General features: G+C 35.4%; 1 protein-coding gene and 1 non-coding gene across 15 annotated transcripts in view; both read right to left on the bottom strand.

The window, feature by feature from the left end:
- Positions 1–26,317, bottom strand: part of asap1b (ArfGAP with SH3 domain, ankyrin repeat and PH domain 1b) — a 150,128-nt gene that overhangs the window by 41,399 nt on the left and 82,412 nt on the right. For 7 of the 14 annotated variants that reach the window (XR_012399723.1, XR_012399721.1, XM_003201277.7 and 4 more), the window contains 10 exons: positions 22,786–22,860; positions 18,966–19,015; positions 18,634–18,763; positions 11,732–11,817; positions 7,224–7,299; positions 5,594–5,680; positions 4,731–4,831; positions 4,566–4,635; positions 1,722–1,809; positions 1,444–1,492 (listed from right to left, as the gene is read on the bottom strand). Coding sequence is in view for 10 of the 14 variants with exons in the window: in XM_003201277.7 (XP_003201325.2) it covers positions 1,444–1,492; positions 1,722–1,809; positions 4,566–4,635; positions 4,731–4,831; positions 5,594–5,680; positions 7,224–7,299; positions 11,732–11,817; positions 18,634–18,763; positions 18,966–19,015; positions 22,786–22,860 (812 nt within the window). In the remaining 4 variants the exon portion in view is untranslated. Of the gene's footprint in view, positions 1–1,443; positions 1,493–1,721; positions 1,810–4,565; positions 4,636–4,730; positions 4,835–5,002; positions 5,012–5,593; positions 5,681–7,223; positions 7,300–11,731; positions 11,818–18,633; positions 18,764–18,965; positions 19,016–22,785; positions 22,861–26,317 lie in introns of all 14 variants that reach the window. The other 7 variants (XR_012399724.1, XR_012399722.1, XM_073941605.1 and 4 more) reach the window with 2 other exon arrangements.
- On the bottom strand, positions 5,259–5,340 carry mir7147 (microRNA mir-7147). Its single transcript, NR_105068.1, has one exon. It is a non-coding gene; the product is annotated as a microRNA mir-7147 (primary transcript).

Genomic DNA, 26,317 nt, shown 5'->3' on the forward strand with positions numbered 1-26,317 from the left:
CTTTTTTATGAAGGCCTATAAACAAAATATCATTATGAGCCATGGGCTGATAAATCAGGTAAATATATCAAACTATATTACATAAAATTTACAATATATTACAATATATATATATTACAATGGGTAATTTCCTAATTAGTTTATTATTATTTAATAATAAATAAATAAAAACATTACTTTAAATGTATTAACTAATGCAGTATAACTTTTAGAATTATAACTTACTGAAATAAAAACATAATAAACAGGGGAGTTCAATGCTGATTACATTAGTCGAGCAGAATCTGCCTTTTGCTTGATTTGATTCCTAAAGTCTCTGCATTGTCCTTTACACAAGTGGTTCTCAATTGATTTTCAAAAATCTATTTATTTTTATTAAACCACAAGAATTAGCATATTTTATCCATAAACTACTGAACACAAAAAATAGTCGTTTATATTTACTATAAACTACTATATAGTTACTATAGTAGCTTATAGTTACTAGTTCTATTGGATTGCGACCCCTGGGGTAATTACATTAAAGACACAGCAATAGCATCAGTTGCAGCAGATTGATTTTATAACACCAAGTTAAACTTTCTGGCACATTTAGACTTGGGTCTATTGGTGTATGTGTGCACCATTGCATTTACAACCACCTCAGAGGATATTGGGGGTCGCGAGTCACTGGCATTGTCATTTTGGGGGTCGCGGGCTGAAAAGTTTGGGAACCCCTGCTCTATACATTTTAGTATGTACATTTACAACTAAATCTGATTAGTCTACAGTATTTAATTCAAACATTTAATTTCAATTCGCTTTTAACAATAAAACAATGAAGCAATAGGTTACATTAGATTTGAAATGACAATCTCTAAACCATACGGCCAAATCAAAGGTTACCATGGGTCAACTTTGGCCCACAGCCCCAAGTTTGGGCATCTTTGTGTTAAAGGGTCTCATCATGATCAGCCTTTGTGTTTTTAAGAGCTTTATAATGGCTATTAAATGGCGCAGTAAGGCGGTTCTTTGATGGACAGCAGAAAGCTCACAGTGCTGTGGGTAAGAAGTAAAGGTGGCAGTTAAAAATGTGTTGTGAGATGGTAAATGCTTTGATTCTGTGAGAATGTCTAAAAGAGTCTGGGAAATGTCATTGTGGTGTAGGTGACCTCAATAATTAAGTGTCAACTTAACCCAAGTGAATGCAGCTTCTCACAACACAGAGCACTTTTGTTCACTATTAGTTTGCCTAAGAAGTACTAAAAAGGGGAAAGTTGTTTTTCACTTCCAGGCACATTGCTAGAATCGACTATGCACAATGCACAAAGTCTTACAATCATGAATCAGCATATAAAACAGTTCTAGAGACCACAATGAAATTAGTGTTTTGACTACTGAAGAAAACAACATGAATAACAAATAAACAAAATAATGATTAAAAACCTCACAAAAAAATCTTACATTATAAATTCCTGCTCATCTTCTGCCTGAAAGTGATATGTGCGGTTATCTGAAAAATATGACAAGATAAATATGAGCTGTCAGCACAAAAAAATCATTGATTTAAACCAACTAAACACCAGAAAATTGTTGAAAGTCATAATTCAAATGAATGGTACAATTACATAGCTATTTTAAAAAATGAGTTAAACATGTTTCCTCCAAGATTAAGTATGTTAAAGTAAACAAACACATTAAACTAAGATGCTAAATCACTCATGTAGTTTGTGTTAACTCACGGGAAATAAGATCGAAGCACTTTCTGTCCTCAGCACTGGGCTTGACCTGGCATGTGAGCAGGTTGAGTTTGACAGGCTGCCTGTTTGACTGGAACACAAAAAACATGACAAGAAATGAATGTCTGACTAGATTTTGTTTTTGATTAAACACTCAAACAGTATCAAATGTTGCCAAATGATTAAATGTTTTTTGTTATAAGTTAGTTCTAAGATTACAATTTAGTAAATGTATTAAATACTGTATATAATACATTAACATGTACATTTCATGAATTCCTAAACACTTTTAGTAAGTTTATAAAATAAAACAAATGGAAGTCAAAGAATTGGGGTAATGTTATTACTAGGGATGTCCCGATCCGGTCACATGATCAGAAATCGGGCCCGATATATCGGTTTCAGATTTGGAATCGAATGTTACCTCTCAATCAGGACTCGCATATTTATATATTTGTATCATGGCATCACTTTATTGCAGAGACGCTATTGGTTAAAAGCCAAAGTAGGACACGAAAGCAGCTTAAAGCGGAAAGCGTGAGTTTGTAAACATGGGATTGCCAGCTGGATATTTTAAATTGAGAAGCTATTTGTTTTTATATTAGATTGGTTTATATTTACTGTTGTACTTATGTCTAATAGGCTGTGGCGTTGACACTACACTACTAGGCCCAAAGTGTGGTAAGAAAATGTCCCCCACATCATTACACCACCACCACCACAAGCCTGAACTACTGATACAAGGCAAGATGGATCCATGCTTTCATGTTATTGACAAGAAACTCTGACCCTACCACCCGAATGTCGCAGCAGAAATTGTGACTTATCAGACTAGGCAACGCTTTTCCAATCTTCTATTGTCCAATTTTAGTGAGCCTGTTCGAACTGTAGCCTCAGTTTCCTGTTCTTAGCTGACAGGAGGGGCAACCAGTGTGGCCTTCAGCTGCTGTAGCCCATCTGCCTCAAGGTTGGATGTGTTGTGCGTTCAGAGATGTTCTTTTGCATTCCTTCAGTGTAACAAATGGTTGCTTTTCTATCAGCTCGAACCAGTCTGGCCATTCTCTTCTGACCTCTGGCATTAACAAGGCATTTACACCCACATAACTGCAGCTCACTGGATATTTTCTCTTTTTCTGAGCAATCTCTGTAAACTCTAGAAATGGTTGTGCTTGAAAATCCAAGTAGATAAGCAGTTTCTGAAATACTCAGACAATGCCATGTTCAAAGTCACTTAAATCACCCTTCTTCACCATTTTAACACTCGGTTTGAACTGCAGAGGTTCGTCTTGACTATGTCTAGATGCCTAAATGAACTAAGTTTCTCCCATGTGATTGGCGCATTAGAAATTTGCGTGAACGTGCAGTTGGACAGGTGTACCTAATAAAGGGACCGGTGATTGGTGATTAAGAGTATATATATAACTCAGTATATATATATATATATATATATATATATATATATATATATATATATATATATATATATATATATGAGCAATATCACACGAGTACCATTGGATACGGCTGTATATCAGCACTGGTGGGAGGCGTGCGTTGGCACGAGGCCGTAGGCCAAGTGCCTTAGCATCCCACCAGTGCTGATATAGAGCCATATCACACTGCTACAAGTGTGATATTGCGTTTGTACAACAGCTTAACATCACAATCCTGTATATAAATAAGAAAATCAAACAAGGAGTCTAAAAACCCTTTTTTTTTTGGTATTAGGAACTACTTTCTTCTGCCATTCATTCAAATCTGCAGCTGACGTCAGAACAGCAGAAGCCAATACTCATTCATGAGCTGTCTCTCAAAAATTGTAAATATTTTAAAATAGGCACTATTCTTGCAAATAAACTGCATAGTTGCAATCTAAACAACTACATTCTCGACTAAAAAAAGCCTCAAAAGTATATTTTGTTGTGTAACAGCAGTAATATTTGTCAAACTGTAGAATCTGCTTGTTGCTGGCTGTATATGGGCGGAGTAATACACAAAGGGTGAAGAGGCTGTACGGATGCTGATATTACTTAAATATATCACGGCTATCAGCCAATCAGATTCAAGATCCAGACAGAACTGTTGCATATATATATATATATATATATATATATATATATATATATATATATATATATATATATATATATATATATATATATATATATATGAAATTCTGTATATACATATATACTGAAATGTGTGACAGATGGCATCATGAGAAAGAGTGACATCATTTGGGAAAGGAAGAAAAGCGATGACATGATGTGGAGGTTGCAGATGAGTCCTGAGACAAAGAGGTGATTCTGACAATGCTGATTTGTAGCATTTAGTTAAATATAAAGTGTGGTTATTAATGCTGACATTCAGTGGGTGTAATTCAATCCTCAAGAAGGCCCGCAGTGAGATGTCTAGGTTGTTATGGTGACATTCAGGCAGAAAGTTCAGAAAGCTGATGAGGTCTTTTTATTGTAAATGTCAGATCTCTGCTTTATTGTTCTATTTAAAGAATGATATATTTAAAGCAATAGTTTACCCAAAATGGAAAATTCTGTCATCATTTACTCAACCTTCACTTGTTACAAATCTGTTTAATTATTTTGTTCAAGCATAAAGGAAGATATTTCTAACCCGTAACCACTGACTTTCATAGTATTTGTTTTCAATACTATGGAAGTCAATGGTAACAGGTTTCTATCACTTTTAAAAATATCTTCTTTTGTGTTCAACAGAAAAAGGAAAGTCATATAGATTTGAAACCACTTGAGGTAGAGTAAATGGTAATTAAATGTTCACTTTCAATGGTGGACTGTGCAAATCAAATATGCGTCTCTCTGAGTTACTCACAGTGGCGTGAGAGATGGTGAGAATCCCGCCTTTAACTGAGCACTTCCTTCTCTGCCACACCTTCCTTAACCTAGAAAACAAAAATTACACTGCATTACACTGATAGATACAGCGAAGAACGATCAGAAACCACATGTAAAATTGAGTGTGTGTATATGCGTGTACCCATCACTCTTCTTTAACAGATAGCCTTTCTTCTCACAGCCAAACTCTTTGTTACCCTGCAGCTGGTGCATACTGTAGCCACCCTGTTTGCTCTGAGAGTCCTGCTCGAGTACAAAACACACATACAAACAGTGCTTTAAATAGTCTTTTGTGCAGATTCTGTGTATATTTTATAATATTTAAGATTTCACACCCTCAGTTTTATCTGACAAGCCACTTTTTCACACAGAAACACACACACACACTTCATGCTGTACATGCTAAGCACTTACTCTTCTAGACTTCATTCCACACAGGAAGCGGGTGAGAGAGACATAGGAAAGGGTGTGAAAAGCATGCTAAATAATAACATAAGCCGAGTGTGTTGGCATACGGCTGAATCGTTTACATTTATGAACTTGTCTCCCACTATGTTACTGTAATAAAATGCTGCCCTGACAATGTGTTGGCACAATTTTTCATTGACTAAAAACCTATTAACTGACTTTTATTTTCCATATAAAACATAATAAAGTCAACTTTTTTTCTGAGCAACCAGTGGGGCACAACGCTGGTTACCAGCAAGCCCTATTTCATACTGGCTACCAGCATGGTACAGCACTGGGCACTCCCTCTCACACTCTCCCTGTACAGGTTGAGCATTAGGGAGAGTTTCTAGATTACATCCACAGCCCTTCCGGATTCATTCTGTACGGATATCACACCATTATATAATTATCTAAACTCAACATGTGTATTGCATATGTAAAATTAATCATCGATGGAAAAATTTTATTGCAAACAACTTATTTGATGGGCATTTTTTTCAGAATTTTCATCGGTGCTCTTATAGAGCCCTGGGGCACAACAAATCGTACACCTACCTCCTTTTGGTCCACTTGTAGAGAGGATTTAATGAGATCTCTTAAAGCCGTGAGCTGCTTTTTCTCTTCATCTTGTGTTTGTTTTATCTAAATCATATATAAGCAAAAAAAAAAACATACACACGTATATATTAGAAAAATTGTACACACATTGCAAGAGACATGCAGAAAAAACAGCTGACATCTAATATTTTGACATCAATAATTAACTTTTAGTTGACGTTTTGCATTCTGAGACCATCTGAATATGCTTCGTATAGAATTAGCTAGGGCAGAATTACTTTAATCTGACCAAGGAATCCACAACAGATATGTGATTTAGATTTAAGAGAACAAAAGGATTGATAAAATATGTGGTCACACTTAATTTTGATGGTCCGTTTGTTGAATTGAGTTACATTGCATCTACATGTCAACTTATTCTCATTAGATTATAAGTAGACTGTTAGGTTGGGGTTAGGATTAGTGTAAATTGACATGTACTTGCAAAGTGTCTTATTGTCAGTTAAATGTCTGTTAAAGGAGCAGTATCAACAGATATTAAGCAGACAGTCCACTAATACTCAAATGGACCATCAAAATAAAGTGTTACTAAATATGTTTACACCACTGTAAAAATAAAGCAAGCTAATTAGTAGAGCTGTGAACCTACACTAGTCTCACTGTTCGGTTCGGTTACGATTATCATGCCATCGATTCGGTTCAACTCGATATTTCGGTGCATCACGGTGCATTGACGATGCTTTCCATACACAGTTTTATATTTTCTTTACAGCAGCAGTTCTTGTAATAAAATGTATGAATATATTTATATTTATATATTATTTGTAATACAATTTTGTCGTTTAATACAAACAGTCAGATATACAAACTGTAACTTTAAACAAAACGAGCATTAAGCAAATAATATAAACAAATTTAAACATCCAGCTCAATTTCTGATCCTTGTCTAGTTCTCTTACACCTTTTTGATTGGTCGCACCCTCAACAAAAACGGTTGCTATTGGCTCTTGCGCGCTGCGCTCTTCAGATAAGTGACACTGATAAGCGGCAGGCGGCAGCGGCGATCTCACAGCTGATGCATGATAGACACAGTGGAGAAAACTCTGCAGACACGCGCTCGTTTCTGTATCCAAACGTTGTGCTGTAAAACAACCGAGAGGAGAAAAAAAGCCACCCCAGCAGGTCAAATGGGCCACTGGGTGTGTGTGTGTGTGTGTGTGTGTGTGTGTGTGTGTGAGAAAGAGAGAGAGACAGAGACAGAGCGAAAGCGAGAGAGAAAAAGAGAAATGGAGTAGGCTACTTTCATTCTCTCGATCTCAGTGAAATAGGGGCTATTGTTGTATATGTCAGTGAAAGACTGATCCAGCAAACAAACACAGTGAAATTGTGCACAGTTTATGAGTTTTAAGTAGTTAAAGCGTTGTAAATACTCGCGATCGCCTCCCTCGCGACAGAGCGCATATGGGGTAAATGACGTCAGTATTAACCGGTTATGATTATTACTGAACTGATACCGAATTGTCCGCGTCTGCATCGCGATGCAGCGAAGAAACGATTAATTTTGACACCCCTACTAATAAGGTTTGATTAAATTGAGTACTTTTAAGTTAAAATGTAAGGTACCTACATTGTAAAGATCAGCTGCTAACTTCTCAATGTACTGCTTCAGTTTATCTGCCGTCTTCAAGCCATCTTGGAAAAAGCTGAATGAAAAAAAATACATATAATAATTAGGCAATAGACTTGAGAGTGCATGCAGTACACATAAATGACCCTGAGTTAAAGGGATAATTCACACAAAAATTAAAACTCTGCCATGATTTGCTCACCTCCTACTTTTTCAAAACCTATTCGGGTTTCTTTTTTACGTTGAACACAAAAGAAAGTGGTCCACTACGATATCATATTGTAAACTTTAGTTAATGTGTAATGTAGCTGTGTGAACATAAACCACATCTCTGAATGTAATATGCTCAGAGTTCAATGCAAAAAGGGACATTGGCTTTTGCAGAGTAGCAGCAAACGAATTGAGACTACAAAAAAAAAAAAACATCTGGGCTAGTGAGATCACAAGGACTTCTGGTTACACGCAATGACCATGCACACACACTGCACAATAAAGGGGCATGGCCAGAGGCACTGTAATGTTATAGCTAAGAAAGCTAAAATGCCACCTAAATGCTTTGCAGTTGTTTACAGTTTAATTTTAATTATGTTCCAGAGAATTATAAAAATATATATATAGCTTCTATTTGTCAAAGGACAGCTTCTAGAATCTTTCCAAGTTCAGTGCTAGATTCATCTTAAAACTTCTCTAACCGACGAAGGTGTGGATTGTGAGCCACAACCTGCAAGTATTTTTTGAATGCATTGGATAATGTTTACCATGGTGCACTAAGATTTATAACAAATTTCAAATCCCTTACTCATCATTGTGTGCTATATACTAGGTTAGGTTGGTCTGCTTTGTCCATCTGTAAGCTCAAGCATTGGCATATCCTTGTTTACAAATCTATACTGTTTACCAATCATATCTACAGAATTACACTTGTAAAAAGCCTGTTCTTAACTATGGTCTTCGGTCACAGGATATTTGTTTACTGTCTGTTCCTAATGTGCGGACTGAGATGGGAAAAAAAGGCTTTTAGGTATGCAGCACCTTTTGCATGGAATAATCTGCAAACACAGCTGCATTTCAAAGGATTGATTTCACTACATGTTTTTAAAAAGACTATAAAAGATTTAGAAGCTGAAACACAGGTCTGTAAATGTTTTGAATAGTTTGTCAGTGTGATTCACGTTAACTGTAAATAGTTTTTTTGTTTGTTGTCTGTTAGACCCATGTGACATGTATACTGCCTAATCTTGGCCAGGACGCTCTTGTAAAAGAGATTTTTAATCTCAATGTGTCTTTCCTCGTAATATAAAGGTTATAATAATAATAATTTTTGTTTGTTAAAATTTATCAACTACATGCGCAGTTTCTAGCGTTAACAAACTGTTTTAGCGAGGTTGTAAACAAGCATGTAAACAACAGGAAATGCTGTTTGGCACCGCTAACAATGTATCTACAAATTCATATTTATCCGTCAAACTGTAAACACTCACAATCTTAAGCAGCGCATGAAGTTTCTCCATAAAGCTGATTTCCATGCGTTCTACATCTCAAATAAGAAACTCTCAAAAGATATGAGAACGTTTCACATTACTTACACATGCTTATTCCAAATATATGTGAAAGACACTTTTCAGATTTTATTTCAGAGAGCAGGCGTGAAGTTCAGCTGTGTGCTCTTCATTTTTTCTGTCTTACTCAAGCAGCTAATGCTGCTAATAGCTGCTCTGACTGACAGTATTTATACAGTGCAAAATTGTGTGCTTGTAGGGGCGTGACATGGAGCCGATCCACGAATTAAAGAACATTTTGTTAGCTGACCAATCAGATCCACTTGAGGGCGGGCCTTTCAGAGTCATTTGCATGTTAGCTGAGTAGCTATATATAATCAAAGTAAAATATATATAAAAAAAACAACATGATTTTCTACAAGTAAAGCCTGAGCACACATTGCTTTAAATCTTATAAAAACAACCAAGCCTCAAAAATACACTGTGAACCACCCCTTTAAAATGCTGGTTGGTAGCACCCTTTAACTTGGTATTTTGACTGTAGTATTTTATTAAAATATCTTATTTTGTGTTCAAAAGAAGAAAGAAAATTCAAACCACATGAGAAAGAATACATGTTGAAATAATTTTCATTTTGGGTGAACTGTTCCTTTAAAAACTCACAAAAATATGAGTAATTCATAAGATCACACATGTATTTAAGCGATCTACGCTGACTATGCTGACTCAGAGTTACCTTAAAACATTAAAACATTTAAATTAGCAAGTAAAAACTATTCAGTTTTGAGGTTAATAAAGGAAGAAATGCCTAATTTGAAATTCTGACAGATGACCAATACACTGTAGTGCCAACATTAACAACCTGCCAAGAGTGTCAAAGTCAAATCAGATGAGTCAGTAGTTCAAATACTGCGGTCACTTGTTCTGCTGTCAGGATCCATCTAATGTCAATGTCTGAGTTTTGAGCATGATTCTGCATTTAACTGACCTAAAGGAGGGGTTCTCAAACTTTTCAGCCCACAACCTCTAAAATAACAATGCCAAAGACTCGTGACCCCCAAATTCCACTGAGGTGGTTATAAACATACAAACGTTACACATACAACAATAGGCCTGTATAAACATGAGCATAATGACATTACAAAAATGTGCAACAGCCCAACAACCGTAATTTTCATAGTCATTTATTATTTGTTTGGTTTAATATTAACTTCAGCTAAAAAGACTGGTGGACACAATGTTTTAAGTCTATTCTTGGTTTAATTTTGGAGATCATTGTCAATAATCAGTTGTGGCCTGTATTTTTTATTTTTAATGTATTTGACTGCCATAAAGGTGTCAGAAAGTTTAACATCTAATGTCAACACACCGGTTCCATGAAAAATTAAATATTTAAATGCTTATGGCTTATTTTTCGCATACTATTAACTACTGCTATTTTTATTTTCTGTGGGTTATGGTTAAAATATGGTAATTCTAATAAAATGTATTTGACTTTTGGAAATCATTAAGAAACCTCTTGTCATTGTCCCATGACCCCCTCTTTGGGAACCACTGACCCAAAGAACTAAATAAAAAGAACGTAAAAAGAAAAAAAAGACTTTGGCTGTAGATTATTTAAAATATTGAAATTAAATTAAAAACTGCTTTTATTCTAGCCGAAATAAAACAAATAAGACTTTCTCCAGAAGAAAAACTATTATCAGACATACTGTGAAAATTTCCTTGCTCTCTTAAACATCATTTGGGAAATATGCCATTTTATTACTGCCATATCAATTACTGCCATTTGATTGAATGACAATCATTCACTCTCATGGACAGCAGGTTTTAAATTATAGATGAAATGCACAGGAAGCACACAAAAAACATGCTGACATGTGATGTCCATTTTAATGCACACAGGGGCCGAAGAAGTTGACTTTGCAAAAGAACCACTGTCATTTTTTTATTTTTATACATATTTTATTTATATTTTATCTTGTTTTTATTATACAATTTTACACTGCTCAACTGTTGATTATTAATCTGTAATATATAAAAATGCTAATAATGTACACTACCGGTTAAAAGTTCGGGGTCAGTAGGAATTTTTTAAAGTTTTAAAATAATCTTATCCTGTTCACGAAAGCTGCATTTATTCAATCAAAAATACAGTACAAACTGTAAAATTGTGAAACTATAAAATAACTGTTCAAAATTAGTTTAGAATTTAATAATTTATTTCAAAATATTATTATTATTATTATTATTATTATTATTATTATTATTATTATCATTAATGGTAAGAGAAGCAACAACTAGAATAATAATTTCATTTGAAACTACATAAATAAGAAAGCATTTATTTAAAATTTTTAGAAATATTTAACAATTTGTTTTCACATTTAATAAATGCCATTTGATGAGCAGAACAAATTCCTTTAAAAAAAAAAAAAAGAAGAAAAACATAAAAGATAAACTGCCCCCAAATATTTGACCGGTAGTGTGCAGTATATTGAAGTCATAACAAAAAGCGACGAAAGTAAATTAAAAGTGCACTCCACTTAAAATATAAAAGGCATTAAAGCTCTAATAAAGCACTGACATTATGAAGGGTTTCTTTCAAAGTATGCAGAACCCTGTGACCATATTTAATTTACTTTGACCATCTTTATAATGGCCAATCTAAGCCTCGAAGTGATAGACAAGCTTGCAAGCAAGTTCCTGTTGATGAATCTGCAGGTCAAAGGCAACACTAGTTTAGAATAAATGTAACCTTGAGAGATTGAGATGGCAAAAAAAACTGCTACACTTTCAGTTCTTCCTTTCAGCTCATCAACATTCAGGTAAGTGAATTTACAACACTTTCATACAGTAGTCATATTTTGTTCTACAAACTAAAAGTATGGCCTTTTTTAAGCACTTGATATATATATATATATATATATATATATATATATATATATATATATATATATATATATATATATATATATATATGCATTAGTTTTCTGAGATTGTACTTACTTGCATTGCGCGTGGTAATACTTGATCAAGTTCTGAAGGAGGTCAACTCCTTTCTTGGTCTTTATTTCATTTACTTTGATCAGGTACTGTAGAAATAAACAGACAGGAAAGACACATTTATAGCACATTTTTGAATGTAAATATTCAACCGAATAACTACACACTGTTCTTATTTCAGGAGGAACAAACATCTCATCTTCTAAATCTGTGTTGCTAAAAAGAACAGTGACAAACAAATCCCACAAAACCGATGAATTAAACATCATGGTAATCCCGGTTTAGCCCAGAGGGGTAAAATTCCAGAACATCTTGCAAAGTCAAGCCAGCTACATTTTGTTTTTTTAGAAACTTAATCCGTCCTGTTTGGCCTCTAACAAGACTATATCTTGGGGAGAAATGGCACATATTCAGTCCATCATAACGTGTATTTGTGCATTCATGTATTTGTGTCCTTGTAAAGCTGCTTTGGCACAATCTGCACCGTATGAACTGCTATAAATATATAGGTGACTTGACTTGATGTTTCCTTCCTGTATCTGAATGAGTCATCTCACTGCATAATGAGTTCTTAAGTGCTCTCATCTTTTGATTTTCAAGTGTATACCTGGACAACAGGAAACAACCACAAACAGAAGACTGCCAATTTATGAAACGTCTATCAGTTATAATTATATGAATAATATTTTTATATAGAATTATATAAAAATATTATATAGTTTTTCAGTTGTACATAGGGCTGGGCGATATGGCAAAAGAATGATCACAATCAGTTGATATCGATAATTATCACGATAGTTGTCCAGTCTTTATTTCTATCAATTTTGAAGGCTTTTTAGCATGCCAATCTATTTGTGCAGCTGATTTAACACATTTTGTGAAATGTTTTAGCTGTTTGACAAAATGCATAAAAAAATAATAAACAAAAGATCAATCTTACTTATTTTTCAGCATTTACTGTTCAAGTTTTCAACAGCCAAACACATTAACCTACAAGTTATTGTATATTATTGTTCAACCTCCCAAAAATATAACAAATATCGGTGCGTTAATGGTGACAGCATTTTCAGTTTTGCTTGAACTGTCTTTTTAACGGGGAGCATGTTGAATTTAGGATGAAATATCCTTTATTTTATTTGGGGATTCTAACGATTACTTGATGATCTATTGATTGTCAATAACCCTTTAGACCTTATTGATGGCTGATTAAGCACGGACATTTAAAGGTTAAGTTACAGCAAGCATCAAGGGCTCTATTTTGACGTTCCATGCGCAGAGCGCAAAACGCAGGGCGCAAACGCTTTCAGGGCATATCAGAACGCATTTTTGCTAATTTACGGACGGGAAAATCTGCTTTGCGCCGTGGCGCATGGTTTAAAAGGGTTGAGTTTATTTTCTTTATGAGTTATAGGTGTGTTTTGAGAATAAACCAATTAGAGTCTCATCTCCCATTCCCTTTAAGAGCCAGCTGCGTCGCGCCAAGAGCGCATTCGCTTTTTACAGGACGCAAAGTAAGTCTAAGTGGAAAAAATGAGCATTTCACAAGCAAACAGTTAACAGACAACAGTTTTTTTTAACAGAAAACTGTTAAACAGAGCATCTACTGCGTGAGAATGAGAGATAATGGATTACTTTCACTTTCGCTCTTGGATAGGGAAACCTTTACGCACAGACATCAATTAGTCTATAAATAATTAATTGCATTGTTAAGCGCAAATATTCGTTTCAAAACTATTTCTAAATTCAGTTCTAATTTCTAGCAAATGAATAAATGAACAATAATAACGAAGTGTGCTCAATCCTAAAAACAAGTTATATCCTAAAACACATGCTGTGCCCAATATGGTCTAAAACCTGACAGGTGGGAAAATCTAAGCTTGTTACTAATAAAACAAATATAAATATGCATATAATAAATAATACTGCTAATAATAATAACATTATACAAAAGCAAATTGTTATGAATGAACTGAAAAAGCCTCCCGAGATGAAGACATAAAAGCAGTGGTTTTTTATATTTACGTAGGCTAGAAAATAGTATGTTTTGTAATATTTTAATCCTTTATATTTATATCCTATATCTATTCTTATTATATCCTATATATATATATATATATCCTTAATATTTAATATTTTTCATATGTAAAGATATTTGCCTATTGCTCTCTTGTGCGTATTAAGCAGTGCGTAAGCGAGGCGCAACTCTGCGCCGGAGTTTAGACCGGGTTTGTTTTGGTCTAATGAAAAATCTATTTTAGTTTCTAAAATTAGTAACGCGCCCGCAGTGCGCCTCAGAACGCCTTCCTTTATATACCAGAACGCCTATGGGCGCACAAATGAGCGCTAATGCATTTGCTAATTAAACAGCGTGGCGCAACGCCTCAAAACGACTCTTAAGCCAAGCTGAAACTAGCAAACAAGTATTGCGCCGCGCCTTGCGCCACACTGCGCCGAGTGTATGATAGGGCTCCAAGTGTTTATTGAGATTGCGTGGTTTATTATAGTGTCGTTTCGGGAGTCTGTAATTTCTTAGCATCTTTATAAGGGTGGCATTGTTTTAAATGATAAAACAGGTTTTTGATGTTGCTTGTTTTTGATGACACGAGTCGTCTGTGCAGTTTGAAGTGCACGTTGCTCTGTCGGATTGCAAAAAACGAAATAGCTCTAGACTACTGAAGTTTAGTGACATTTCTTGTCAACAATAGCTATGTTTCCATCCAAAAAATCGAATTAACCTTATGCGCAAATCTGGATTATCGCATTACTGAAAGACCCCATTACTGAAAGACCTCCATCCTGAAAGACCCCACTCATCCACAACACGGATTATTCACACTCCTACCGTCAGGGCGGAGGTATAGGAGTGTGAGATGCAGGACTGCCAGACTCAAGAACTCTTTCTTCCCATCAGCCATCAGACTTCTAAACAGATAACCAACGCACATAACAGTCTCTTTTTCTGCTCAGTACAACACTACATACTCCATCCCATTTTGCTCTATTTTATTTTTTATTCTTTTTTTGCACATAATCCAATTGCACTAGGCACTTTCTGCATAATAAGCACAATAAAAAAATAAAAAAAAACACTGTACACTGTTTACATCTGTTTCATTACTCAAATCAGGTTTACATATTGTTTACTTTCATAGATATTTATATACTTACATTTTACAATCAATCTTCAGTCACTTCTGTGTATATATGTGTATTTATGTGTATGTTGTGTATGATGTGTATGTTGTGTGTATGACTTCATTGTGAACGGCAAAGTAAGAATCTCATTGTACAGGGAGATGTGTTTCCTTACTGTGCACATGACAATAAACAGTTGAATTGAATTGAATTGAATTGAATTGAATACTGCCAAATGTCAACAGCAAAAACGAAATTTGCTGTGATAAGAGAAGCTGTGTGAATCTTTTCTTCATTTAGTAAATGACTTGCGTCTCAGAAGATAATCCTGGCATGCAGAGCAAAGACGCTCTTGATTCTGGAAGTCATTAATAATATAACACTAATACTGAGATGGTTAAGGCATTTTAGAATGACTAAACAACATTTTAGATGTTACAGTGTGCTCAGTCTGCTGGTTTGTCCATTCGCACACATTTTTATTATCACATGATCGCTCATAACAAAATCACATGACTTTTTAATGCGCATACTGGAATTAGTTCAGTAAATGCATTTTCCATTGTAGTTTATGAGCATCATTTCTTATCGAATAAAAAGTTTATCCTACTATCGTATTATCGAAAAAATATATACCGTGATAATAATCGTTATAAAATTATCACCCAGCTGTAATTGTACACTAATGCGTCCTCTTCATTACAGTTCAACTATATGGTAAAATAGTGAATTTAAATCAGTTTCTCCAGGATTCCCCTCCTTGAAATCCAAATAGAAACAGTTGACAAGATGTTTGTTAGTAAAACAAAAAATTAATCAAATTGTTGTTAGGTTGCAGACATCAGGAAATAAAACTGCGGAAAAAATCCTGTTAAACATTAGATCTTTATCATCTGATTCCGTGCAGATACATTTGGAAAGCAACCTGACATCTTCTTGAAGCAGAATGAAGTAAATTTAAGATGCAGTTCTTGTTGACAAACATAATTCATTAGCATGCTGAATAGCTCACAGATGTCCTCTGTAATGAACAAAGACACCAATAATGATTATGAAGCCATAAAACAAACAGTTCTATCAAACTCTGAGCCATCTGCTCCAATGCTGAGGGGATCTTTCAAGCTGTAAGACAAACAGGTCATTAGCGCTGAAATAGTAGGATGACATTCTCTTGATTAATATAAGGAATACCGATAACAGGAGGTGATGTGACATAACTAATGAACCACTGTGCAACTGTCAGAAAATCATTAGAGGACTCGGATTACAAGAAAGCCTTCCTATAGTGTCCTATAGCTCAATTTATTGAAACGTGTATCTTCAATGCAATGTAGGTTAGTTTGTATACAATACTCAATGCATAATGCATAAATATGAGGTAAATGTAATAGCTTTACAGCAGTTTAATGGATATTATCAACCAAGCTGCTGACAGAGAGAACGTATGCTTACACATGAACGATTATACACTGACCATTGCAAAATAAATAAATATACTAAATGAAAGGTGGAGGGGTCTGTGCATTATTAGTACACATTATTAGTATTATTAGAACAAGTAACAGTGATAATATGTATAGATGGCTAAGTAGACAGTATATAACTCCAGTTAGGTTGCATAATTTTAATCCAAATATCCCTGATACATAATATGAATGTAAACAATAGAAGGGAACTTTATTTCATTGTATGTGGGAGTGTTCTAAAGTTAGTTTTTTGGGGGTTTAAACACTTAACATTGTAAGTCAAATCATTGGTAAAGTAATTCCTCTGTCCCAGCTTGTGTATATTGCATATTTGTCCATTGAACTTTGATGTGACCAAACATGAACGATTTTATGCTTGCTGGAAGTTAAACATGTAATTGCATGTTCTTGGAAAAAAGAAGATAGTCCTGGTGTATCTCAGTGGATAAAGGGGATGACCTCTTGCCTTATCTATTTTTAAAAAAACAAAATTCATATATTTTGGTCCATTTTGAAAATATTCTATGACTTTTTAGAGAATCTAGGTGGTGACTCTTTTCTTTAACTGACAGACGGCATTTAGATTAGACAAATTTGCTGTTATTGCTGTATTATTTAATAATAACATTGTTATTTATGGTGACGTGGTGGCGCAGTAGGTAGTGCTGTCGCCTCACAGCAAGAAGGTCGCTGGTTGGAGCCTCAGCTGGGTCAGTTATCATTTTTGTGTGGAGTTTGCATGTTCTCCCCATGTTCGCGTGGGTTTCCTCCGGGTGCTCCGTTTCCCCCACTGTCCAAAGACATGTAGTATAGGTGAATTGGGTAGGTTTAAATTGTCCGTATAGTGTATGAGTGTGAATGAGTGTAAATGGATGTTTCCCAGAGATGGGTTGCAGCTGGAAGAGGATCCGCTGCATAAAACATATGCTGGATAAGTTGGCGGTTCATTCCGCTGTGGCGACCCCAGATTAATAAAGGGACTGAGCCGAAAAGAAAATGAATGAATGAATGAATGAATGAATGAATGAATGTCCTGTGGTCTGATGGAACTAAGATTAAACTGTTTGGCCATAATGACCTGTGTTACATTAAGAGGACAAAGGGGAAAGCTTACAAGCCTAGGAACACCATCCCAACTGTGAAGTATGGGGGTGGCAGCATCATGTTGTGGGGCTGTTTAGCTGCAAGAGGGACTGGTCCACTTCATAGCATAGATGGCATCATGAAGAAAGAACATTATGTAGAAATACTGAAGCAACATCTCAAGACATCAGCCAAGAAATTAAAGCTTGGCCACAAATGGGTCTTCCAAACAGATCATGACCCTAGGCATACTGCCAAATTAGCTAAAATGTGCTTTAAGGACAACGAAGTGAATGTTTTGAAGTGGCCATCACAAAGCCCTGACCTCAATCCTATAGAAAATTTGTGGGCAGAGTTGAAAAAGCTTGTGCGAGCAACCAACAAATCTGACTATTGTGAGAAGCTTGTGGAGACCCAAAACATTTGACCAAAGTTATACAGTTTAAAAGCAAGGCTAAAAAAAAAATACCAAGGAAATGTATGTAAACTTTTAACTGTCTGGAAATTAATAAAAAATCTCAAAAAAAAGATTATCTCATTATTCTGGCATTTAGCAAATGTAAATCGTTTATGTAATCCTAACGGACCTAAATTGTAAATGTTTAGTATGATTTACCATCAGACTTTTTTTTTTTAAATGGTTATGTTCCTTTTTTTTAGAGTGTATGTAAACTTCTGGTTTTAACTGTAAATATATATGATATTGCGCAAGAGAGGTAATAAAGGTGTATATTGTGTAAAAAAGGATTTATTATAAGCTTGAGAAATAACAATAATAGTACAAATTTTAATTTCTTTTTTTATTTGGTAACCCTCTATTTTAATGGTCTATTTGATTATTAGTAGACTGTCTGCTTAATATCTGTTGATACTGCTTCTTCAACAGACATTAAACTGACTATAAGAAACTCTGCAAGTACATGTCTACTTACACTAACCCTAACCCCAATCCTTACCCCAAACTTACAATCTACTTATATTCTAATGAGAATTAGTTGGCATTTAGATGCAATGTAACTTACATTCAACAAACTCAAAATAAAGTTTGACCATTTTAGCATACAATATTTTATTGTGTGTTCAGTATCTTATTGTGACTTAAGTATATCGTTACACCCCTAATAAAAAAAAGACAAAATATAAAAATAAGACAAATATTAATTGTTGCATGCTTATAATCAAAAGGGCAGGAGCTTTAATGAGGTTAAGTGCACTACTGACCTCACACATCTGTAGCTGGAAGAGCCTCCTTTCTTTCTCCATCTCCTCTGCGATCTCAGCACCAGTGATCTCTGTTCGGATCATTCCATGCTGTTTGGCATGCTCACGTTTTTCCTTTTCGATTTTTGTACTGAAAGTAAAAAAAAAAAAAAAAAAAAATGATTTTATTATGATAAAAAAAGTGTATGTTTAGCACAAACTATAGCTAAGTCTAACTGATGTAGCAATTAGGTTACTGTAAAATGCATCTTACAATTGCGACAACCAACCTACAGTATGAAAGGACACATTGGAATAAAGACATTAAGCCAACACTCATCGAGTAAACCTACAACTTGGTTTCGTAGTCCTTCCAAGCCTTGTCAAAGGGTTTTTTCAGGTCCTGGAAAAAAAAAACAGAATAACAGTAATGAGTCAGGAGCGCAAACTAGAGTCCCTCATGTTCAAAACAAAGCAGATGATCCACCAAATATCCTGACAAAGACAGATCAAGACTCTGCTAACCCATCTGAATCAGCGTTAGCATTGAGGGAGGCAGATGCAGATGGAAAAACCCAGATTAAGCTTCATCAAACCATTAATTTCCAAAGCCCTAATTATGCATATGACTATTACAGTTGTAAATGACAGTGGATTCTGATTGACTGCAGTTACAGTAAGTCAGACGGCACATTTTCTAAAGACACCACACTTGAACCACAATTGATTTTAATCCATTACATTAGAATTCCAATGGGCTGGTCTGCTTTAAGAGGCCGTGAAGATATTTACTGGAACAGCACTTGAGTGCAATCCAAGGATTTACAGAGTATGTATGAAGTATTGTGCGTTTGCTCTTAAAAGATTTTTTGTTCAATTGACATTTACACAGTCATTTATGAGACAAAAGACACAAAACAACCTAGAAGCAGGAGGAAAACTATTCAATCTGAATCTCTAAACAATTTAAGTGACTGTTAAAGCAAGTCACATCAATTCAGAGATTTCCTGTTAATTAGACATACTTTATTTCATTTTGTGCTGTTGCAAAATCTTTTTGTTTACCTTTCGTTGAGAAAGACATTTTGTTCCAACCTTTGAGACATTTCTTTGAGACAAGTTTCGAATAAAAACATTTCCATTTAGAGAATTTTATTTTGCAGTCAAAGTAACTGTTTTTATTTGTTGTGACTAAAAATCAAAGTTATGCCACTAAATGCTGATTTCTTAACTTTTTAAAAGTTTGAACAGAAAACATTTGTTATTTTTACCAACTGACCCCAACTGGCCAATCACAATCGTGGTGGCCCAGTCACTGCATTCCATTTTGTCCAACAGGTGTCATAGTGGAGGAACATTTCTGATTAACATGAAAGATTGTGAAAATGTGCTCATGCTTGCCAGCAGATATCCAGAAAGGTTGGACAATATATAATTGCATCCATTCCTAAAATCTAAAGTAGTGTATTAGTTATATACATTTGTTTGAATAGCCTCCACCATAAACTGTCAATCAATTAGGGTGTCACTTATGCCAAATTCAGACTGCATGATTTTAGCCCCAATTTTGAGACAGGTTTTGAGAAATCGGCAACAAATGCCTGAAATCACAGAAAAACCTGTGCTCGTTCATGTGAGTACCAATTTTATTTATAAAAATCTTAATAATCATTCAAATAATTAAAAACAATAAAAATAACTAGTTTAAAAATGTTAAATGATATCAATGAAATGACGTAGTTCTGGAAACTTACTACTTCTCTGTTTATCCGTCTGACTTTACGGTCAGTTTCTTTTGACCGCCCCCTGTCGTTTTAAGGAATATCACAATGGCGAACTCAGCAAGTATAAAAGCCTTGTCCATTTCGCGAGGCGCGCGTGCAATCAGCGAAGGTGTGCCAGATGAAAATATAAATCCAGCTTTATGAGCTGTGTGTGCGCGCGCGCGAGTCTGTGTCGCGAGCTATGTGTGTGCGCTTAGCGAGAGCTTTTGCTGAGTGCGCACGCACAGCCGAGAAATATGAAGGCTTTTATACTTTTACATTTAGTCATTTAGCAGACGCTTTTATCCAAAGCGACTTACAAATGAGGACAAGGAAGCAACTTACACAACTATAAGAGCAACAATGAATAAGTGCTATAGGCAAGTTTCAGGTCTGTAAAGTCCTAAGAAGGAAAGTATTAGTACTTTTTTTTTTTTTTTTGGGGTACAGTTATAGTGATATCCAGAGAGGCAATTGCAGATTAGGAAGTGAAGTGGAGACTAAATAGTTGAGTTTTTAGTCGTTTCTTGAAAATAGCGAGTGACTCTGCTGTTCTGATGCAGTTAGGGAGTTCATTCCACCAACTGGGCAGATTGAGTGTAAGCGTTCGCGAAAGTGATTTCTTCCTTCTTTGGGATGGAACCACGAGGCGACGTTCATTCACAGACCGCAAGTTTCTGGAGGGCACATACATCTGCAGAAGTAAGAGCAGATAAGAAGGAGCAAGGCCAGAAGTCACTTTGTAGGCAAACATCAGAGCTTTGAATTTGATGCGAGCAGCAACTGGCAGCCAGTGCAAACGGACTAGCAGCGGAGTGACAAGTGCTCGTTTAGGTTCATTGAAGACCACTCGTGCTGCTGCGTTCTGGAGCAGTTGAAGAGGCTTGATAGAGTTAGCTGGAAGCCCAGCTAGTAGAGAGTTGCAGTAATCCAGTTTGGAGAGAACAAGAGCTTGAACAAGGAGTTGAGCTGCATGTTCAGATAAGAAGGGTCGGATCTTTCTGATGTTATAGAGTGCGAATCTGCACGATCGAGCAGTTCTAGAAATGTGGTCAGTGAAGTTTAGTTGGTCATCAATCGTTACTCCAAGGCTTTTCACCATTTTGGATGCAGTAATGGTTGCCCCATCCATCTGGATTGAAAAGTTATGGTGTAAAGTCGGGTTGGCAGAAACTACAAGCATTTCCGTTTTTGCGAGGTTCAGCTGAAGATAATGATCTTTCATCCAGTGTGAAATGTCTAACTGGCAGGCTGAGATGCGAGCTGGAACTTGACACATTCGCCAGAAACACAAGCATTTTTCACGTGATATTGCCAACTGTGCAGACGAATATCAAATATCGCAAATTACAAAAGGTTTTTCAGTTAAATTATGCTACTGTAAGTAATGTTCATTCATTCATTTTCTTGTCGGCTTAGTCCCTTTATTAATCTGGGGTCGCCACAGCGTAATGAACCACCAACTTATCCAGCAAGTTTTTTACGCAGCGGATGCCCTTCCAGCCGCAACCCATCTCTGGGAAACATCCACACACACATTCATACACATATTCACACACACACACACTACGGACAATTTAGCCTACCCAATTCACCTGTACCACATGTCTTTGGACTGTGGGGGAAACCGAAGCACCTGGAGGAAACCCGCGCGAAGGCAGGGAGAACATGCAAGCTCCACACAGACCTTCTTGCTGTGAGGCGACAGCACTACCTACTGCGCTACTCCCTTGCCTGTAAGTAATGTTTATTCCTCAATAATTATCCAGTACCGATAGCAGAAGTTGTATAGCAGAATGGTTAACGTCAGAGCTTATCAATACTTTGGTCGTTATAATGTAGCACCAATATTGATAAAGTAAGAAAAAAAAGTTTTTTTTCTATGTATATCTGCTTTGAAATATGGCATAAATTGCAAAAATACGGACTTTCCTCTTTGATTCCCATTGAGTTTTTTTACTACCTGGCCTCCATCTGAATTTCGCACATCACTAGAACCAAGTGATTGAAGACAACATATATTTAAATGATCTGAACTTCCCATTACTATACTTTTAGGCTATAGCTTTCATCTTTTTGATTGTTCTCATTTCGAGTTACGTTTACATCTTGAATACATCCCTCCTATGCATATGTCATTTTTTTTCTGAAATGATCCACTATTTCCATGAGGTGTGCACAAGTCAATTGTCATTTTTTGCAAAAAAAAAACATGAAAAAAACTTTAAACGTCAATATTTTTTTTATTTAAAATTTGGAAGAAATGTCATCAGTATCACTTTCTTTCATTTATCTATTATTTTGGTCTTTGATCAAGAAGAACAAGAGAACCAAACACACCCTAAGACATGATGTTTATACAATCAGTAGACAAAAAGGTCAAGGAGTCAAGTTTATAAATATTTCTCACCCCCTTCACGCCTTTCAGGTCGCCTTTCAACAGGGAGTCCAGTGTAAAGATCACATTATGACTTAAATTCTGAAGCTGCAGGAAGAGATGGAGAAACAGAGCAGACACTGTGTTAATAAGATACATGACACTTGGCACAGCATAAGCACAGCACAGAAGAAATAAGAGAAAACATATCAAATACAGCCATCCACACAAAGAGCACGTTGAGAGAAACACAACCGCATCAGGATGAGCTGACCAGTATTGTAATTTGACACTCTGGGACAGTTCTTTTAAATTAATCAACATTAATGTTTCAGACCCAAGAGGCCAGAAAGTTTGGACTCAAGTAACCAGAAGAGACTGACTGTGCTGTAGTTTGCTGTCTTATAGGGGCGCATATGAGAAATCAATGAAAAAATGAAAATATTGTGACAGAATATTGATACATTTGGGACCAATAATGGCATTACACACCTTTAAATTGTATTAACCCTTCAACTAGCATTGTAACCTGGTTTGTCTATATTGGTTACCATAAAATAATTAAAGAATAACAATAATAATTAATAATAATAATAATTTAGCTAGAAGTTGGAATTTAGCCACAGCAAATGGTCAAATGTGTTTTTCTTATAGTGGAAGTTAAAGGATTAATATGGTTCACATCAGCAATCCAGTCAGATAAATTTGCATTTTTATACACTTTATTTGGGGATAAAAAAAACAGTGTCAATTTTTCACTTAGTTTTCAATAAGCACTTCTACCATAATACATAATTCCCGGTCTGACACAATGCATACACATGCAATAAACACTAATCTGCTTGTTAAGTCATGAAGTATCGGTGACGTATGGAATACTGTTGCCAAGTCCAAGCCATAATTTATTTAAATTGTTAAAATATTTGTTCATGATCACGTACTAGTCCTATTACACTTAAAAGTGAATTTTATGATAAAAAATGGTGTACACAACAATCTCTGGACTTGCTGCATCACAAATACCAAAATTTTACCAATTTATAAAAAATATACAACTTTCTGACCATCGGATATTAGCATGCATATATATATATATATATTGCGAGCGTGATTTTTGATAGTATTATAGCACTTTGTAAATGTTTATTATTAGCATTTGATGAGTCTCACCATTCAGTCTAATAGAGCTCTTAGACCCAAAAGCCGCTTAGCGTGACGTCAAACAAGCGGATGAATTGATTTTAATTAAAATTACAATACAATCACAATACAATTACAATGCAATACAATTCTGTAGCTCCTGTTCAACTTTAAGACTAAACATTGCATATTTTGCGATGTGACTATTGCGAATGTGTACAATGCGATACATCAAGGGTGAAATATTATTGAGCAGCCCTAGTCATTACCCTGAAAATATTATATTTTTGGTTATACAGTTTACAATTGTGTTTGAGTTATCAGACCGCTCATGAAGCTCCGCACCTCATTTTCTCTGGCAAGCAGTAGAGCAACCCTGCTAAAAAATCCAGCTTAAACCAGCCTAGGAGGGTTGGCTGGTTTTAGCTGGTCGACCAGCCTGGTTTTAGAGGGGTTTTGGCCATTTCCAGCCTGGTCTTAGCTGGTAAGCGTGGGAGATGACCAGCTAAAACCAGCTTGACCAGCCTAGCCGGACTGGGAGCCCAGTCAAAAACTATGTCCAGCTTAAAACAGGCAGGTCAAGTTGGTTTTAGCTTATTTTAGCTGGACATACAGCGCGTGATTAACTTGATTGAAAAAAAAAAAAGCTATGCACGTGCAGCACGCAGGCACGCACCACCAAACACATGAAAACAAAAGTAACGAGCCAGATTTAAAAATGTAAGGAATAGAAAGTATAGATAGTTGTGTAAAAATGTAAGAAGTAAAAGTAAAAAGTTGCCAAAAAAAAAAATTAGCGGAGTAAAGTACTGATACCAGAAACATCTACTTAAGTACAGTAACAAAGTATTTGTACTTTGTTGCTTCCCATCTCTGCAACAAATGTGTTTTTTGCGTTAAGAGGTGACTTTTATGAATGGTTTACTAATGGCCGTTGTTGGGTTTAGGGTTGTGGTAAATATAGACATTAATAGCTGTGATGGTTGGGTTTAGCGTACCACAAGTTACGCCCCTTAGGCCCCGTAATGTTACGCCCTAGTCTTGCAGTGCGCAGACAGACGTTACTCATAAGTCTTACAGACTTGTAATAAATTAATTATCATCATTGGTCTTGACACCCCTATAAAGCTTTCTTAACAAATTAAGATAAAAAAAAATTGTATTAAATATAAAAATATATTACTATAAATATGTTTTTCCTGTCAAGCCGTTTATGCAAACATTTTTAAAATAACATTAATGTATCTTTCTCTTTCTGGGAAATTTCTACTAAAGGTTAATTTAAACTTTTGCGTCAAGCGCACATGTATGCTACGATGCGGCCTATGCTTGGACGCATAGCCCTCTCCGTCGCCTCGCCGAGTTTGAACCACTTGTACATAAGGAAGCGGTCAGAAAAAACAAAACACCAGCAACACCAGGAACATAAACACCTAACTGCCAACTAGCGTTTCGGAAGTGTTATTGTAGAGCAACAGAAACAGTGCGCAGACGTAGGAACAGCTACGCGCGTTGCATGCGCCATGGGTCATGCCGATTACTTAACGCAGAAGTATAAATCAGGCTTAAGCGTAGCTCATTTATTTTGCTCATTTTGTTTACTCTTTTTAGATTAAAGTGCTTTTTTTTTTTTAAATGCTTCCATTATCCAAAATAATCTAAATCATTGTTTAAGATATAATCAAAACACAATGTTTTGGGTTTCACTCTAATATATATTGGAAAGTTACAATCTATAAATGTAAATGAATGCAAACCTCTTTTTAGCATATTCAAACAAGAATATACCGTTCAACATTTAGTAGCCTAAAGAGTGCTAATTAAACTCCTAGAATTTGTGCTTATTGTTTTGTATTTAATAGTCCTACTTGTAAATATTTATATTTCCTTGTTATGCACACTCATTTTCCCTTTATTCCTCGTGTGTTTGTTATATAGGCTACTAACATTTCATTTATAATTCCCTTGTTTATAAATGAACTATAATTTATAAAGACTGTATTCTGGTTTATTTGCACTGCGAATTGTTGTTATGTCTGTATAACTTCACAAATCTTAAATATCACAATATTATTGAATATTAAAAATATAACAATATCAACAACAACACTCGTGGACAACACTCTGGACAAAGACTGATTCAGTCTTTGCCTAGTGACATAAGAAGGTTCGGTGTGATTGGCCTCTTAGATAACCGTCTCAGCAGTTCTAGTGTTAAATAAAAAATAATGGAAAAATATGATTGTTATGATGACAGTTGGTGTTTTGTTCCAATTGGCCAGTTTTTCACAGAGATTTTACAGTCAGAATTTACATAGAAGAAAGAAGAAACAATGGAGCTTCAGGCTAATAGTATGTCTTTTTAATATACTAAACTTGTATTATTCAGTAGATTATCATTCTGACACCTTTAAATACGTTTAAA

This window comes from Danio rerio, chromosome 24 (assembly GCF_049306965.1).
Source record: "Danio rerio strain Tuebingen ecotype United States chromosome 24, GRCz12tu, whole genome shotgun sequence".
In the NCBI taxonomy this organism is placed as follows: Eukaryota; Metazoa; Chordata; class Actinopteri; order Cypriniformes; family Danionidae; genus Danio; species Danio rerio.